General features: G+C 38.3%; 1 protein-coding gene across 1 annotated transcript; it reads left to right on the forward strand.

Moving 5' to 3' along the window:
* Positions 1–7,350: 7,350 nt before the first annotated feature.
* LOC118267776 (probable aldehyde oxidase gad-3) lies at positions 7,351–17,337 on the forward strand. The gene is made up of 16 exons (XM_035581961.2): positions 7,351–7,393; positions 9,032–9,192; positions 11,388–11,548; positions 11,623–12,005; positions 12,086–12,309; positions 12,449–12,551; positions 12,637–12,761; positions 12,850–13,143; positions 13,219–13,509; positions 13,582–14,072; positions 14,160–14,343; positions 14,423–14,618; positions 14,749–15,512; positions 15,589–15,781; positions 15,869–15,982; positions 16,483–17,337. The coding sequence occupies exons 1-16, from the start codon at positions 7,351–7,353 to the stop codon at positions 16,551–16,553; spliced, it is 3,798 nt and encodes a 1,265-aa protein (XP_035437854.2). The 3' UTR covers positions 16,554–17,337.
* Positions 17,338–17,626: the final 289 nt, after the last annotated feature.

The raw sequence follows: 17,626 nt of genomic DNA on the forward strand, positions 1-17,626 counted from the left end.
GGAGGTTCATTCTCTCTTCTTTCTTAGCTAAAAAATAATATACTGTTCTGTGACAGTTGTCGATTTTCAGATCTATCGTAATTATTATTTTAAAAAATCGGTTATCTTAATAGCTTTTATAGTTTTTGCATAATTTATATACTTGTTTAATGAGATATTGAAAGCTAGACTATCAATATTGAATCATAAATTCTTTTGGTTTAATTGAATGTACGATTGATCTTTAATAATGTGCACTAGCTTTTGCCGGTGACTTGTTCGCGTGGAATAATGAATTCTATCTGCATTTGGGTGGATGTGTGTGGCTAGGGGTACGCAAGGTGATGGGAATGAGGTATTTATTGTGGTGTGTTTCTTGATTTCATGAAAAACAGTAAAATAACTCCGTTATTTAAATCAGGTAGGTAGTACTTCTGACCCCACAAACTTTAAACCTATTTCAGTGCTACGCACATTCAGTAAAATTTTTTGAAAATCTTATTTTAAATCAAATGCAAAAATTTTTTCGTCGGGGTCGTTCAAGAACTGATTGCCGGTGTTGAACTTTTATTTTTAATCATATATGTGACGCGTGGCAGGTCTCAGGCGACGCTTTGGGAACATTTTATGTCTCATCTAAGGCATTCGATTGTGTTCTTCGTGATACTTTAATCAGGAAGCTATCCCATTATGGCATACACAGTGCCTCTTGGACCTTCTTACCTCATACTTGATTATCAGGGTTCAGAGAGTGAAGGTGAATAGAAAGATTTCTGTCGGTTCAGTGGTCAGAATGGGTGTTCCGCAGGGATCAATTCTCGGCCCGTTTTTGTTTCTTATTTACATTAATGACATACGCTACCTTGTAAGAGATAACCATGAGATAGTGCTGTTTGCTGACGATACTCCGCTATTATTTAAACTTAAACGGCGACATTCAGTTGTTGATAATATAAATATTTCTCTCTCAAAAATAGTAAACTGGTTTAGTGTCAAAAACCTTTATTAAATAAAACTAAAACGAAATGTATTAAATTTCCAACACAAAATGTTAGACAGATAAAAACCAGCGTGCTAATCAGGGGCGATCAAATTGCAACGTATAGATTTTATTTTTAAGCGGGGTAAATCATCCATGTCTTCTTTCGCCTTAGGAGAGGCGAAAGGGAGTGACAGACCCTTACTGACCACAAAACCACTCCGTTTCTACTCCTGCTTTTCAAGCCGGTTCTGCGGGAAACCCGCTAGGTAGTCGGCAGCTCCGTAAACCTATATATACCACTATCTTTTTGGGTGTAACATTAAACTCTAGGCTCCAATGGTGTCCACATATCATAGATAGGTTGTCGATTAAAACCCAGTTCTGCAGCATAACCGATGTGGATACAGCGCGACTAGTACATTTTAGTTATTTCCACAGCATCATGTCGTACGGTATTCTCCAGTGGGGGAATGCTGCTGACATTCAGTCTGTCTTTGTTCTGCTATTAATTTATGGTCTAAATCAGAGGCACTCGCTCAGAGAATTGTTTAAATAAATTAAAATAATGACAGTTGCCTCTCAATATATTTATGAAAATGATACCCACAGGCCACAGGTACATCCGCACCCGCACCCGCACGTGTGGCGCGGGATGCAGCGCTGCGCAACAGATTTAGTTAAGACCCGATGATCCGAAATGGCGCATAAATGGGTAGGAGTATAAAGGAAAATCAAACAGACAACCTGGGTTTTTCCGAGCCGTCTACGACTTCCTCATTTACTATAGGTACATAATTATTTATTATGTTGCTGTAAAGCCCCGAGTCTCGGGATTCCTAAGGATTTCCTTAGAAAATTCGGTAACAAATAATAATATTAGTCCTAACTCATAATGAGGAATCCGGTGACTAGACCCGCAAGTAACTGAGACCGCGGGCCCAGTTGCCGAATCGATCTATCTATACATTTTTAATAATTATATTCCGTCTTTAATTGCTTGCAAATACGGTACGGTCAAAGCAATGTTCAAATACGCAATAAGTGTATGTTTTGTAGCATAAGAGTAGATATAATACATATGTAAACATTGTATAGTGACATATCGTGATTGTGTTATTATCTGTTACATTTACATAAATGCATATAAAATATCAGTGTTAGGGTCAAAGTTCTTGGGCTCGCTGTAATCGCAGCTGTAAGGCCCCCTTTTAGGAATGGCTTATGACGCGCTACGGTTTGCTCACCTACCGCCTGACGGAGCTGGGGAATACCTGGCGGGTTCACCGGGACTCCGGCTTAAAGCAGGAGTGCGAACGGGGTGCTTTTTTATTCAGTACGAGTCTAAAACTCCCTCTCGCATCACCCAAGGCGGAAGAAGTCATTGGATGATTCCCCCTCTCCCTTAAAAAGGGGTCCAAGTTCTATGAATAAAACACGATTAAAATATTAACATTTTATTATATTTCATTTCAAACAGTTTTGTATAGGTAATATTACCAAGCAAATCAATAACACTGCAGATTATTTCTAAGACTTTCTTAAAATTTTGCGAAACTACAGCTCAAACGGATGCAATGATTTGAGGTTTTTTCATAATTGAATGTCTAGGAGTCCTAATAAACAAATTGTACGTAATACGTAACGTAGTATATTTTAATCTTTTTGTAGCATCGCGTTTGTTACTATTATACTTATTAAGTAAATTAATAATTATAATTATCCACGACAGGAAATAAGCTTATGTAAGGTCGTCGTTACCGAAATCGGTAAGGAGAACTAAATATACTTTTTAAGTAATTAGTCTGATATAATTATGGTACAATAAAACTAAAATGGCACTCTAATATTAGAGTTTGTATAGTTCTAACACTTACAAAATAATTTCATCTTACAATTAAATGCATTTAAGGTTGATATTCGACTGAACTTTTTAATCTATAACTTTATTAAACTTAATAAGAATCCATCAGTCCATCTTTTTTTTTCTGTCGGAGGTATTAAGTGTTTGTTTCGTAGAAATTTGTACTTTAGTTCAGATACAATTTTTGGATAGAATTAGAAATATTACGGTCGCGGGTATCACTTGGTAGTTATTTATTAAACAAAATATATTTGATAATGTAGTCATTTCCAAGTACGACAGTATGTCATTAATAAATACTTGCAAACTGGTCATGCACACCAATACAAAAGAAATGATACAAGTCTTTACAATATCCTTCATGTTCCTGTTAGTCTTTTGATTCCTGGTTGCGATGACGTAAAATATTTTGCCAAAAAATAATAGATTCATTGTCAACACAATGAACTTTAACCACGAGTAAACTTTATAGTAATCTAGGAAAAAATCTACCACCAGGCTCACTGGACATAACACTCCTATTGGTATAACTATGATCCATACGAGTAGAGATAGTATCAAAAAGCTGATTTTTTTTAACACAAACACTAACACCACTTTTTCATATAAATTCTTCGTGAACACAAACATCCATGAGATGAGCGCTGCATCCGTATGGAAATACAGCGCAAAGACCAGATCCTTGGTGTAGTCGTTGAAGTACTGGTCGGTCATCAACATCTCCATTATCGAGTTTATCAATCTTGCCACTGTCAACTGTGTGAGGATCTTCTGGTCCAGTTTCCGTATTTTCGGCCGGATTTTGTAGAGCACTAATTGTAGTATCAGGCATAGTGATGAGATGGCAATTCCAACGATTCTAATACAGAGCTCTGGAGTGCTTTCAAATGAAAGGGTAGCCTCATTGACTTGTGCGTCTGTATGTGTTGCGTTCGACATTTTATCAAGCGGTGCAACTCGGTCGGTGGTCGCGATATTACTGCTATTCTATACTCATTTTTCCTCAAAGCTGCTCGATTAAGTTGTGACATTATATACTTGTAATAAATACATATATACTTATAATATATCGTACTCACTTGACGTACACGGGTAAAGGAACGTGGCCCTTTTATTCTTTGAACACAAACGCAACGCAAGCGTTGTTTCACGTCGGTTTTTTGTAAGACCGAATTACATGTCGGCATAAATTCTGCCAGATAGAGGAACTATCTGGCAGAATTTTAATGCTCCGAAATTTGTTTGGCATAACACACGTGGCAGAATCTTCTTTAAACGAATATACACATGGCATAAAAATCATTTAATATAATTATTGTTTTGCTGAATGTTTATATGTCCGAATTTACAAAGGCATACTTTTAAGATGGTAGAATTTTATTTGGCATAATTTCACTTGGCATATTAAGAAAATGGTAGAATATCATTTGGAATAATTTTACTAGGCATAATTATTGTCGTTTTTATAAAGTGTAACCATATTCTTAACCTCAAATTAAAATATTGTCTTAAAAAGTCAATATGTTGTACTACAAAAGTTGGCGAAGTGACAGAACCGAATCGTTGCATGCCAAATCATGCTTGCTTGTATGCTGCATGCTTGCTTTCATGCTGCACGCTTGTTGGTATGCTTGCTTGCTGGCTTGCTTGCTTGCTGCATGCATGCTTGCTTGCATGCTTGCGTGATAGATGAGTCTTTCAATTATTATGGCTATGAATTTTATGCCAAAAGATGATTCTGACAGTGAACATACTGCAATATGATGGTTCTACCTTTCAATTATTATGGGTATCAATTTATGCCTAAAGATGATTCTGCCTTACAAAATTATGCGTTATTAATGTATTGCAAATGATGGCATACATTTCAAATGATTTTCTGCGAAATGAAGTTTCTGCCATGCGTTGTTATGCAAAATAAAATTGTGACCAAAAAAATTCTGCTAATAAAGGTAGACCCGCCGTAATATGCATATCAGGCTTCCCCTTCGGGGATAAATAGCGTCGTTGCAAAATAAAGAGATAAGAGGTACTTTTAGGCTAAGACGATGATGATAAGGTATTAATAATAATAAGCGATTACAGATTGCTATTACTGGACTGAACTGAAGACTTCATAATTGGTAGCTCCGATTATATATAACGACTAATGACGTAGTTTAGTACCGACATTATATGTGACAATCAAATAGTGTTTACAATTTTTATCAAAACTATAGGTACCTACTATCAAGTACTCTGTTACATATTAACCGAACAGAATTGTATGATAAAATATTGGTAAAACCCATGTTTTGTAACTTTTATTATTATTAATCATTTAACCGATGCAACCACTGGCACGTGATATCACTTTAAAAGTTAAATTTGATATAATGTAATATTGAATACTTACATAAGTTGGATTCACGGGGGGAGGGGGAGGGTATTCATCCAATGGATTGATGAGTGGGAGTGTCAGACTCTTACTGACTAAAAACCACCCTGTTCCTACTCCTGCTTTTCTGGCCGGAGCCAAGGTAAACTCGCTAGATAGTCCCCAGCTCCGTGTCAGGCATCGACTCTATTGGGCCCCATCTATCATCTGCCGCCCGAAGCGTCGGTCGCGACTTGTAAGCGCCACCTTGAATCCCAATTGCCGGATCTTTGCAACAACCGCCACACCCGCCCTCGCCAAATTGGCCGTCGCCTGGAGCGACCTCCCGTGCGCTAACACCAGCGTGTCGTCGGCGTAACAGATTACGATGACGCCGTTCGGGAGGTCGGTGCGCAGCACCCAGTCGTAGCCGATGTTCCACAGGAGCGGTCCCAAAACCGAACCCTGTGAAACACCGCGCGACATCTCTCGCCGGTTACACTCGCCTTGGTGACCGGGGAACGTAACATACCTGACCGTTGGGTACGCCTCGATTAAACGACGAAGGTAGGTAAGCACCCGGATGTACCGGAGTGCCCTTAATTTGCAGCTCCAGGGTAGGGAGTTAAAAGCATTGGCGATGTCTAGAGACACACGCGGCGACCTTACCCCTGGACGCTGCAGTCCCCGTCGTGAGGTCCCTTACGCGCATGATGGCGTCCATCGTGGAGCGCCCTCTGCGGAAGCCGAACTGGCCATCCGCGACGTCCGGCCCAAATCCGGACAAGTGGCGACGAGGCGGTTCGAAATTATCCTTTCGAAGACTTTTCCCACCTCGTCGAGCAGCACAATGGGCCGGTACGCGGACGGAGAGTCCGCAGGGCGCAAGTGAACGGAAATTTATTTGATATCACAGATGTTTGTGTCTATGATTTTTATTGGTGTATTAGTTTATGTTATATTTCATATTTGGGTACCGATTCCATATTTGGTTACTAATGTGTGTCTTTTCGTTAGTTAGAATATTTGATAGAAGACAGTTAATTAATACATATAAATGTATGACTGATAAGTCTGTTTTAATATGTATACAGTTACTAGCTTCTGCCCGCGACTTCGTCCGAGGAAAATTAAAAAAAAATGGGTTGTACTACCCCTAACATTTAGGGGGATGAAAAATAGATGTTGGCCGATTCTCATAGATACCGGATGAGCACAAAAATTTCATCAAAATCGGTCAAGCCGTTTTGGAGGAGTATGGCAACGAAAATCGTGACACGAGAATTTTATATATTTGATTTTTAATATCCCATGAAAATTGTATTCCACAATGGGTGATTTTCCTCTACATGTACTTGTGTTTCAAAATGTACATACTTACTTATAACTCAGGAGGAAAACATCTATGTTTCCCTACTGTAGAGCTCCACTCTAGTGGGTATTTACTGCACGTACCGTTTACAATTGAATATTTATGTATAATTACTACGTAGGTAGGCATTACATAGGAAAGGTAGGGTTATAAGTACTTATATTCGTTGTGTAATTAAGTTGTAATTATTAATGTAGATTCACTTCGTCTAGGTGCAATATTAGTAGTGTAGGTGTAGTGTGGGGAGCAAAATAAAAAAATTAAGTTCATACCGTTCATATAGTAGTCAGTATTTTAGGGAACAAAGAGTAAAGTTCCCTAAGAAAAGAAGAATCTCCGACCAGGCAAAATATGGCACCTGGCGGGCTAAATGCCATACTCTTCACCTGTCGTCTCACTGCCCGGGTTGCACACATGTACCTGTGCACCCTTGCCGAGTCTTGGCAAGCGTGAAAGCCTACCAAGCCGCGCCTTTAACTGTTACAGACTAGCTCTATATCACAAGCGAACTTTTTTTTTTTTTTTTGAGAGGGATCATCATCCAATGACTTCTCCCGCCTTGGCCGAGGCGGGAGTGTCAGACTCTTACTGACTAAAAACTACCCCTTTTCCTACTCCTGCTTTTCGAACCGGAGCCCCGGTAAACCCGCTAGGTAGTCCGCAGCTCCGCGTTTTATATCATCGCACCGTTGTCTAGCGAATGCGTATTATAAAATTAACACAGATTAACAAATTATATGAAATCGTTTGCCTATTGGTAGTCGTGTTCATCGTCAGATTTGATTCTACTCTGTTTCACGATGGACAGGATTACATTTTATGTGAATAAGGATAAGTGTTCTGGTAGGTAGATATTTATTATTTTATCTTAAATTAATATCAGCACTTCAGATTAGTCTAATGGATTTCGAGGATTTGAAAAAAAAAAACGTACCTTTTAATAAAAATGTGATAATATGTGAATAGTCCACTTGGCCCGGAGGTAAGACGCTCCCTTTGCATGCATGAAGGTGCGGGTTCAAAACCTACCAACGGCCTTTACCAATGTGACTTTTTCCGAGTTATATGTACTTTCTAAGATGAATTAAACACCACAGACTAACGGTGAAGGGAAACATTGTGCGGAAACCTGGGCTTTCTGATTATAAGTTTAAAATTGATAACCCGCATTGAGCAGGTGTGGTCATTAATGTTAATGTTCTCCGTGTGAGAAGAGGCCTTTGGTCAGCAGTGGCTACTTATAGGCTGATGATGATGATGATGAGATCCTCATCATCATAAGTACCTTATCATCTATCATCCGATTCGGTGAAATGGCTGGCTTTTATTTGTTGACTCAAGAGAACGATGTGTAACTAAGTTATTGATAGAAATTAGATTTATGAAAAATAATTAGAATTGTCTTCATACATAATTATTGTTACTTTATATAGCTTGTGACTTGCCACAATTGACTATGTCGTAGCTCGTTGTATAATTGTATATTTATATACAACTATATAAAACTGGTTTTCAATCTGTATAAGGATGCAGATCGATAAAGAAAGAATGTTTAAAGTATACATTTACATATATTTACATAAAATTACATTTTTAAATACTACAAAATACGAAATAAAATAATATTTAAAAATATAAAAATAGGAGCCGACCAGTAGCGGGAGCATGGTCCAAGCTACCGGTGGTTAGGGCTCCAGAGACAGAAACCTTCTCACAATACGTGCCGTTTCGAGGAGTACTGCCTTCTGCATCAGGCCTTTGATCCATCCGCCCAACCCCAGCCTCCTAAGGTGGTTGTCGAGGCTGTTGGGTATTAATCCGTTGGCCGACACGACTTGGCACAACGATAACCGAATCCACATTCCACATGTCGACAATCTTGTGAGCCAAGTCAAGATATTTTATTTGTTTATCTTTCTCAGCTTTCACGAGGTTCTCGTCATGAGGGATGGTGACATCGATTGTCGGTCTATCGCCACTATATCAGGTGTATTGGCTACAATACACCTTGTCCTGTCAGTGATGATAGATCGATCTCAGTAAAACGTGATATGGCCGTTTTCAAGAACTGGATCGGGTACATACTTGTAGTATGAAAACTCAACAAGTCGATAGTGCAAAGCAAGTTGCTGGTGGATAATCTTGGCCACCTGATTATGTCTATGCAAATATTCACCATTAGCCAAACGACCACAACCAGAAATTATATGCCTTATGGATTCACCAGGACTATGACATGCCCGACACAATGTCAACAGTCCCATCCTTAATAATATATTTCCGGTAATTATTCGTAAGGATATAAGTATCTATTATTAGTTTTAAGTTAGTGTTTATTCCATTTTAGGTATTTTTAAATTGTAAATAATGTGTAATCATAATAATCTACTTGGAATAAACCATTATATTAGTATCTATAATTATTATTAAAATCACTTTAGTTTAACGTAATGTAAATTTCAAATGTTCTGTTGCGTGCAGTGGGTCCCGAGGTGGACTCGGACACGTCTCTGAATGACTACATCCGCCACCATCTGAACCTGCGCGGCACCAAGTACATGTGCAAGGAGGGCGGCTGCGGCGCATGCGTCGTCGCGGTCACCGTCAACGACCCACATCGGAGGACCTTCTCTGTCAACTCGGTGAGTAACCGAATCACACTACATAATAGAGATGATGAATTGATGATGGGGTACGAAAATTAGAAATCTATTTAGTCCGTCAGATAGGTGATGAAAAAATATTAGTCGTGTATGTTTTTATTTTGTCTCTATTAGATAACAATACTTAGATTAAACGAATCAAAGTTTAGGAGTGGAAGCAAATAGGAAATTTCTATGTACAAAATGTAGCTAGAAGTGACATCATACGATATAAGATACTTAGTATCTTCAAAAGTATTTGTTTCCGTAAGTAAATAAAAAATACGTGTCTAATATTTTAAAATAATAATCTACAAGACGGACATTAAAATAAACATTAGTCATCCAATCTATTATGTCAGTCACTTCTTTTTCTAATACATTGTATGTATTTTATTTATTTATTTATTTACTGTACATGTACACACATACAACACAAAGGACAACTCAGATACTTATAACTATTAAATTGAGGTACATACATAGGTCTGTGGCGACACAAGACAAGTGACAGAAGACAGAAGTCAAGTGACAGAAGCCATAGACTATCGACGAGCAAAATCAACGGATGACGTCATTAGTATCCTGCATCGCACATGTGAAGTTTACATGCGAATAAACACGGATAGAAAATCCCAACGAACAACAGTTGGGCAGAAAGCCCGCCAGGCACGAACACCTCGCCTGGTTGGAAGATCCTCCTTTTCTTAGGGAACTTTACTCGCTGTTCCCTAAAGGTCTATCATATGTATTATGTGCGTGATGTTTGCGCTGAAAAGTGCCGTAAGCGCACCGTTACTGGGGCTGAGGGCTCTGGTTTGAAGCAAGACTAGGACCAGGGTGGTTTTTAGTCAAATCAATAAGAGCCCGTCACTCCTTCGCGCATCCCCTAAGCTGGGAGAAGTCATTGAATGACTAACTCCAGTAAAAAAACTGTTCTCTAAATTCACTATCAGCCATGATTCAGTTTCTTTAAGTAGAAAAAAATTAAATATAGTAGGAATCTGATACATTGGCTAATACAGTCATGTTTTTTCATACCTTATTCTAAAAAAGTAATAATCATATTGATTGTTAACTTAAAGGTCTCTTATCGATATCCTTACTACAAAGTTTTCCTTATGAGTTTAAAAATATTCCATATTATACCTAAGTAGACACCTAACGTTGTTTGGAAGTCACGATAAGCAGGTATACCTATAAATACTATAATACCTATGCAAATAATGTTCTTTGATCTGACCTTTAGCAAATTCTATCACAACAAATATTATTATTATTATCGAACCTGTTTTCCGTGAACTTTTTCAAATTTTTTTGCTCATATTTTTAGTATTTATTTATTTTTCCTCGTCTTGGGGTTTTCATACATTTTTAAAATCACAAAGTCTTTAAAAATAAACAATTGATTTTGTGTACGGTCGACATATGACGTCATGCCTTTTAGTCTTTAAAGGGCTTGTATGGGAGATGATGAAATAATGTGCTAAACCCTTGGATGTGGGTGTACAAATGATATTTTTTATTAGTTTATTAGTTATCAATAAAGTATAGAATCGAATCACTTGCTCGTCATCGTCACTCATTCTTGCAACCACTCAAATAACGTCACAGTCCAATCTTCTTATATATAAAAATGAATTTCTGTTGATTAGTCTCACTAAAAGTCAAATAGGTACTGGCTGGATCGATTTGTCTAATTTTGGTCTTAATAATATTTTTGGAAGTCTACGGAAAGGTTTAAAGTGTGAAAAAAATTATGAGGCAGTACGAAGTTTGTCGGGTGAGCTAGTTTATAATAAACAATTGTTTCCCATTCGACGCCTATTGCGAACAATTAACAACAAAGAAACTGGTTCCTTTGAAAGACGTACGAAATTAAAGGAAACATGTTGATATTAATTGTTAGTGTAATCACCAACATCACAATCACACGAACGCACAGTATTAAATACAACATTACCTGCAATTACACAGTAATTTTACATCATAATTGCAGCGGATAGCAAGTCTGCCGTTAATGATATAACAAGTTTAATAATCTTAGTGTCCTATTTTTAAAGTTTCCAATATTAATAAATTACAATTCAAGATGTCTACTCAAGTTATCGAAAGGAATACCAGTTTCCTCGGTCATTAGTGCATAACCTTGGCAATCGTCAATACGTTTTGTAAGTCAATAATGTTATTGTTAGTGTCTAGTCTCAGTGACCTCATGCCAAGACTGGGAGATCACTACTATAGAGGGGATCGGCAATCGAGCGCGAGGGTACCACCCCGTGCAGAGGACCCTGGCTGAGTACAACGGCACTCAGTGTGGATACTGCAGTCCAGGGTTTGTGATGAGCATGTACAGGTGAGTGTCTGAATGAAGATTATAAAATGTAATAATATCAAGTGTTATTACAATAATAAAATGTCTTCCTCTAGTCTCCTAGAAGCAAATGGTTACGACTTAACTCAGTATGAAATTGAAAACTCCTTCGGAAGCAACACCTGTAGATGTACAGGCAGCAGACCTATCCTAGACGCCTTCAAGAGCTTCGCCAAGGACGCTCCCAAACCTCCTCCGAAAATTGAAGACATTGAAGATCTAAAAATCTGCCCAGGAAAAGGCGATTGTAAGGGATGTGGGAAAGATAAGAATTGGTGTATGGTCAGTCAGAGCGATGTCGACCCTCCGCGGATTAAGAAAATCAATCTGAAGGACGGTCACGTGTGGTACAGAGTGAATGAGGTCGCCGATATATTCACCGTGTTGGATGCTGAGGGCTACGAGTCTTACATGCTGGTGAACGGAAATACTGGACGAGGTGAGAGAATGGACTCAGCAAATGAAAATATTATTAAACATTGAAACTTAATTTAAGAGGCTTCTAATTTCTCTCTGCAGGTGCTGTTCCAGTTCTGGTCCACCCGAGAGTTTTGATAGACATCCAGCCAATAAAGGAACTGAAAGGATATTACTTAGACCAGAACCTGGTCGTGGGCGCTGGTATAACTCTGACAGACCTGATGGAACTGTTCAAGGACGTCTCCAAGACTCACGAGGAGTTTCAGTATCTGTACAAGCTCTATGAACATTTAGATTTGGTCGCTCACATTCCTGTGAGAAATGTAAGTGTAGTACTACTACACTTACATTTCTCACGTACTGTAGTTCTCTTCACGTACTGTAGTACTGCACACGAGTGCAGTGGAAGAAATAATTATTTTAAAAGTTGATCACTATCATAAATCACCTTTTGTTTTTTAGATTGGTACTGTGGCGGGAAATCTTATGACTAAATATCGTCTAAATGCATTTTCTTCGGATATATTTTTATTACTGGAAACTATTGGGGCTACTTTAGTTCTAGGTGAGTGTTTGAGCGTAGAAAAATTTAAAGATGCCGTTTAGTATTTTTCTTTTTTTACTTAATGTTTATCATTGGTGTATTTTAGTGGGGAAAGGACCACTAATGGAAGTGTCTCCAGAACAGTTTTTATCAGTAGATATGACAGGACGAGTGATAACTCATGTAAAGATTCCTCCGAGGTCCCATCAGTACCAGTTTGTGTCTTTTAAGGTAAGCGGCATGTTAAGTACAATTGATGTGATGACACAAGGCTTGAATACTCTAAGACAATTTTATTATGATCTTTTTTCTTTTCCAGATTATGCCTCGTGCTCAAAACGCGCATGCTCAAGTGAACGCAGCTTTCCTATATGAATTCGATGAGCACCAGAAGGATGTAGTCCTCTCAGCCAGGATTGTGATCGGTGGACTGTCAGGCAAGTTCGTCCATGCTACTGAAACCGAGAAGTTCCTTCACATGAAGAAGATATTCACTAATGAAGTGCTGCAGCAAGCACTGAAGATACTGGAAGGTGAACTGATAGTGGAGGAGATTGCAGGCGAGATGAAACCTGCATACAGGAAGAAATGTGCCCTCGGTCTGTTCTATAAAGTAAGTCTCTTATTAACTAAGTACACAACGGTTTGATTAATTCAAGTTCTTAATTAACAATGTTTTACGTTTTAGGGTCTACTAGTACTTATTCCGAAACAGCGCCTTAAACCTTGGTATCGTTCAGGAGCGAGAGACTTTAGAAAGACTAGACCACTGTCTAAAGGATCTGAAGTCTATGATACAAATCCTATAATATGGCCAGTCAACGAACCGATGCCAAAGCTTGATGCATTAGTACAATGTGCAGGAGAAGCGCAGTACTGCAATGACTTACCAACACAACCTAAGGAAGTATTTTGTGCTTTTGTGACGTCAGATATTGGCACAGGAGAGATTGAGAGCATCGACGCTACTCCAGCTCTGGTGAGTATTAGGATTGGTAATTATAATAAAGAAAAAATAAAATGTCACTTTTAACATTTTGGTTTGTTACAGAAAATACCCGGAGTATTAGCTTTCTTCTCAGCTAAAGACATTCCTGGCAAAAATTCATTCTTGTCACAAAGAGTACCTGGTCAATTATTACCAGAAGAGGTTTTCGCTGAAAAAACCATTAAATATTACGACCAACCGATAGGACTAATCGTTGCAGAAACTGAAAGATTAGCCTATAGGGCAGCTTTATTGGTGAAAGTTAACTATAAACTTGATAAAAAGAAACCTATATTGACGATAAAGGATGCTAGAGAGAGAGAACCGAGTCGAGTAACTTTATTTGCAGTACTTCCAGCTAGAGCTCGTGGCGTAAACGTGCAAAGAATTCTTAAAGGAACTGACGAGATTTATGCGCAGTATATGTACACAATGGAAACTCAAACCACAGTCACCAGGCCCAGCGAAGATGGTATTGACGTGTACGCTAGTACGCAATGGCTGGATTCTTATCAAGTCGGTCTCTCAGAAGTACTTAATATACCACAAAACAGGTAAAACTATCGGTGTAACAAAAAGTTTTCTCTTTGGGAAAATACATTCTACAATTTGTCATCCGTTTTCTATTGGTATTATTGCAGGATAAACATAACTGTCCCTCGATGTGGTGGTGCGTATGGGGTAAAGATATCTCGTGCGAACCACAATGGTGCTGCTTGTGCTCTGGTCACCCATCTCATGGACCGACCTTGCCGCTTCGTGATGAGCATGCAGTCTAATTTAAGAGTTGTTGGTAAACGACTTCCTTGCACTCGAGACTTTGAAGTAAGTTGTATTTTTTCATACATTATTCAGGTTTATATTATGTGTCAGTATGAATTCGTGTAATATTATCTTGCTATAGGTTGGTGTAAGCAGTTCTGGCGAGATTCAATATCTGGAATATCAACTGTTTGGCGACAATGGGTATGTTGTCAGCGATCCTGTTAGTACTGCCCAGTTCACTGGAGTCAGAAACTGTTATGACAACAGACGTTGGCAGTTCAAGATATTCAACGTCACTACAGACACAGCCTCCAATACGTTCACAAGATCACCCGGTAAATTGTTTAACCTACTATCAACGAAAATAATTTCCTTTTTTACGGTCATATAGTTTATTTCTGAGAATTAATTAACGTGTTTTACTAAACACTACTGTCAACAATATCATATGTTTGTATGTTCCAGGAACTCTGGAAGCAATAGCAATGACAGAACAAATAATGGAAAGAATATCGTATGCATTAGAACGTGACCCCGCACAAGTGAGACTAAACAACATCGAGCCGACCTATGTCGAAGTGCAGGAGATGGTACAGACACTACTCAGAGATGGCGAATACAACAAACGTAAAGAAGAAGTTGAGAATTATAACAAAGTGAACAGGTGGAAGAAACGTGGACTGAGAGTGGCCTTCATGAATTGGCCTGCTCCTACATTAATTGATTATCATGTGCTACTCTCCGTCTACCACGGTGATGCAACAGTAGTCATACACCATGGAGGCATAGAAATGGGACAAGGGATCAACACTAAAGTCATTCAAGCTGTTGCTTACACCCTCAAAATTCCAATTGAAAAAATCAAATGTAAGCCTGCAACAGCCTCTACAAATCCTAATAATTTCGCTACTGGGGGTAGTAGAACCACTCAAGCTGTCTGTTTTGCCGCTATAAAATGCTGCCAGATTATTCTGGATCGTTTATCAGCTGTACGAGACACGTTGAATGATCCGACTTGGGAAATCTTGGTTGAAGCTGCTTACATTAGAGGAATAAATCTCCAGACCAGCTATCGAGTCACTGCCAATGATCAAGTACCATATAGGGCAGGAGGAGTGGCACTCGCTGAAGTAGAACTAGACATACTGACCGGAGAGCACGAGATACTGAGAGTGGACATTATTGAAGATGTCGGTACCAGCATTAACCCAGAACTGGATATAGGACAGGTAACATTTTTAGACTTTGAAATTATTTCAATTGGAAAACCTTTGCTTGATAATATAAGATTATTTGCTTTTCTAGATTGAAGGAGCGTTCATGATGGGAGTCGGCTACTGGACCCACGAGGAGCTGATCTATGACGAGAAGACTGGAGAGCTGCTCACAGACCGCAGTTGGTACTACAAGGTACCTCTCACCAAGGACATACCCATAGACTTCCGAATACAGCTCAGGAGAAACTCTTACAACCCCATCGGGACTCTAGGCGCTCGGGGTAAGGTTCATAATGCTTTAACGATACAGATATAACATCGTAACTTATTACAGTGACTTTATTGTATTGATGTGTGACACATTTCAGCTGTAGCGGAGCCCCCCACGTGCCTGTCTATTTGCGTCGCTTTTGCGCTGAGAGAGGCCATTGTGTCGTCGAGGGAAAACACAGGATATCCCAGAAACAAATGGTTTAGAGTTGGTGAGTAGATCATTAAAAAGAGTAGCTTTTTTAGGGTCAATGTTCGTATAGAGTTGCAACTTGTCCTATCCTCAATATATTGATTGCTGTGTAGGTGTAGGTATTATTTTATTTTTTTGCAACGTCGCACTTTTTATCCCCGAAGGGGTAGGAAGCAGAGGTGCACATCACATTACGGCATGAAACTTTTAAAAGTTTCATGTAATAGGGGTGAACCTATTGCCATGTACTGGGCACAATTCCAGACTCTGTGCTACTTCGGAGAAATTTTCGAAATACCGAAAAGAGCCCAGTAATACTTTGCCCGACCCGGGAATCGAACCCGAGACCCCTTGTCGCACATGTCGACCAACAAGGTATTATTATATTTATTCAGCTTCACTAGAGGACTGACCGACAGACAGACGTTATTAATATTATGATATTTGCTTTGACGTTCAAAAGTGCCTTCCTGGTCTATTTGAAATAAATGATTTTGACTTTATTTGTTTTAATTCCAGACGGTCCCTTCACATTAGCTGCTAATGTGCTGTCCGCGGGTGTGAAGCTTGAAGAGTTCTTATTTTATTAACTTTATGCTTTGTGCGTCTCGAGACACGATTACTGTATCAAATGCTAATCTAATCCGTATAAAACGTTTGTCGAATGTTACGTTACCCGCAGTGGACCTTACACTGTATTTGTAGAGCCGATAATCGAAATTAGCTTGAACCTCTATTATAAATGTAAAAGATTGTAAATTTATGTGTATGTTTGTTACTCAATCACGTCAAAACGGCTGAAAAGACCGGAATAAAACAGGGGAATAACACAAAAGCTCCTTTTAAACCGACTTCCCAAAGAGGCCGCTTTGTTTTTTTTTTTAATCCCGGGAACGCGGGCGAAGCAGCTGATAGAAACTAGTATATAATAATATACAACTTGGATGCAAACAAACGGAGCAAACAAAAACGTTTTTCCTTTTTCATGTCTTATTATAATTATTTTGTCAATTGGCAATTGTATGTCGTATGATAGACAACAAACCTTTTATATTACCTTTAAAATGAGAGTATTTTGTTGTAAAACTAAGATTTTTTTATTTAAGTTATCGGGAATTCTTCGAAATAAAAAAAAAAAAACACTAGTCGCTCCGTTTCTTTGCTCCCAAATGTACACAGTAGTTACATAAGCTGTATGTATGTATATCATAAGTACATATAACAAAGTGTTATTATACAATACTTATCACAATTTATAAATAAATTTGACCTTGATATTATTTACTTGCAATGGTAATATACATATAATAATATGCATAATTTTTAATATTTGTATATATAGGTAAACATTAAATCCGCTGACATTTAATATGACTTTTAACTGGTATTTGTTTTGTACCCAAGCAACATTTATTTTATATTTATACTAAATTAAATTTAATTCCAGTATAATAATAATAGGTATATGTATTGATTTATAATACATTTATGTTTTGAGGAATATTTAGGGTTCTGCCGTTTTTAGTTCTATGGATATTTGCATGATTTATAGCAATAGATAGGTAATGCATTCACACTTGCAGCTAGGGAATGCGAAGTTGAAGGCGAAGTTGAAGGCAGAAGCTAGTTTTTTTACCCGACTGCGCCAGAAGGAGGGTTATGC

Source organism: Spodoptera frugiperda, chromosome 6 (assembly GCF_023101765.2).
Source record: "Spodoptera frugiperda isolate SF20-4 chromosome 6, AGI-APGP_CSIRO_Sfru_2.0, whole genome shotgun sequence".
NCBI lineage: Eukaryota > Metazoa > Arthropoda > Insecta > Lepidoptera > Noctuidae > Spodoptera > Spodoptera frugiperda.

Bases quoted from the DNA above. Each gene is read 5' to 3' on its own strand.
- LOC118267776 (XM_035581961.2), top strand. From the start codon at position 7,351: ATGGACAGGATTACATTTTATGTGAATAAGGATAAGTGTTCTG. The intron at 9,193-11,387 runs GTGAGTAACCGA...TGTTATTGTTAG, and splicing joins GGACCTTCTCTGTCAACTCG to TGTCTAGTCTCAGTGACCTC. The intron at 14,619-14,748 runs GTAAATTGTTTA...TGTATGTTCCAG, and splicing joins TACGTTCACAAGATCACCCG to GAACTCTGGAAGCAATAGCA.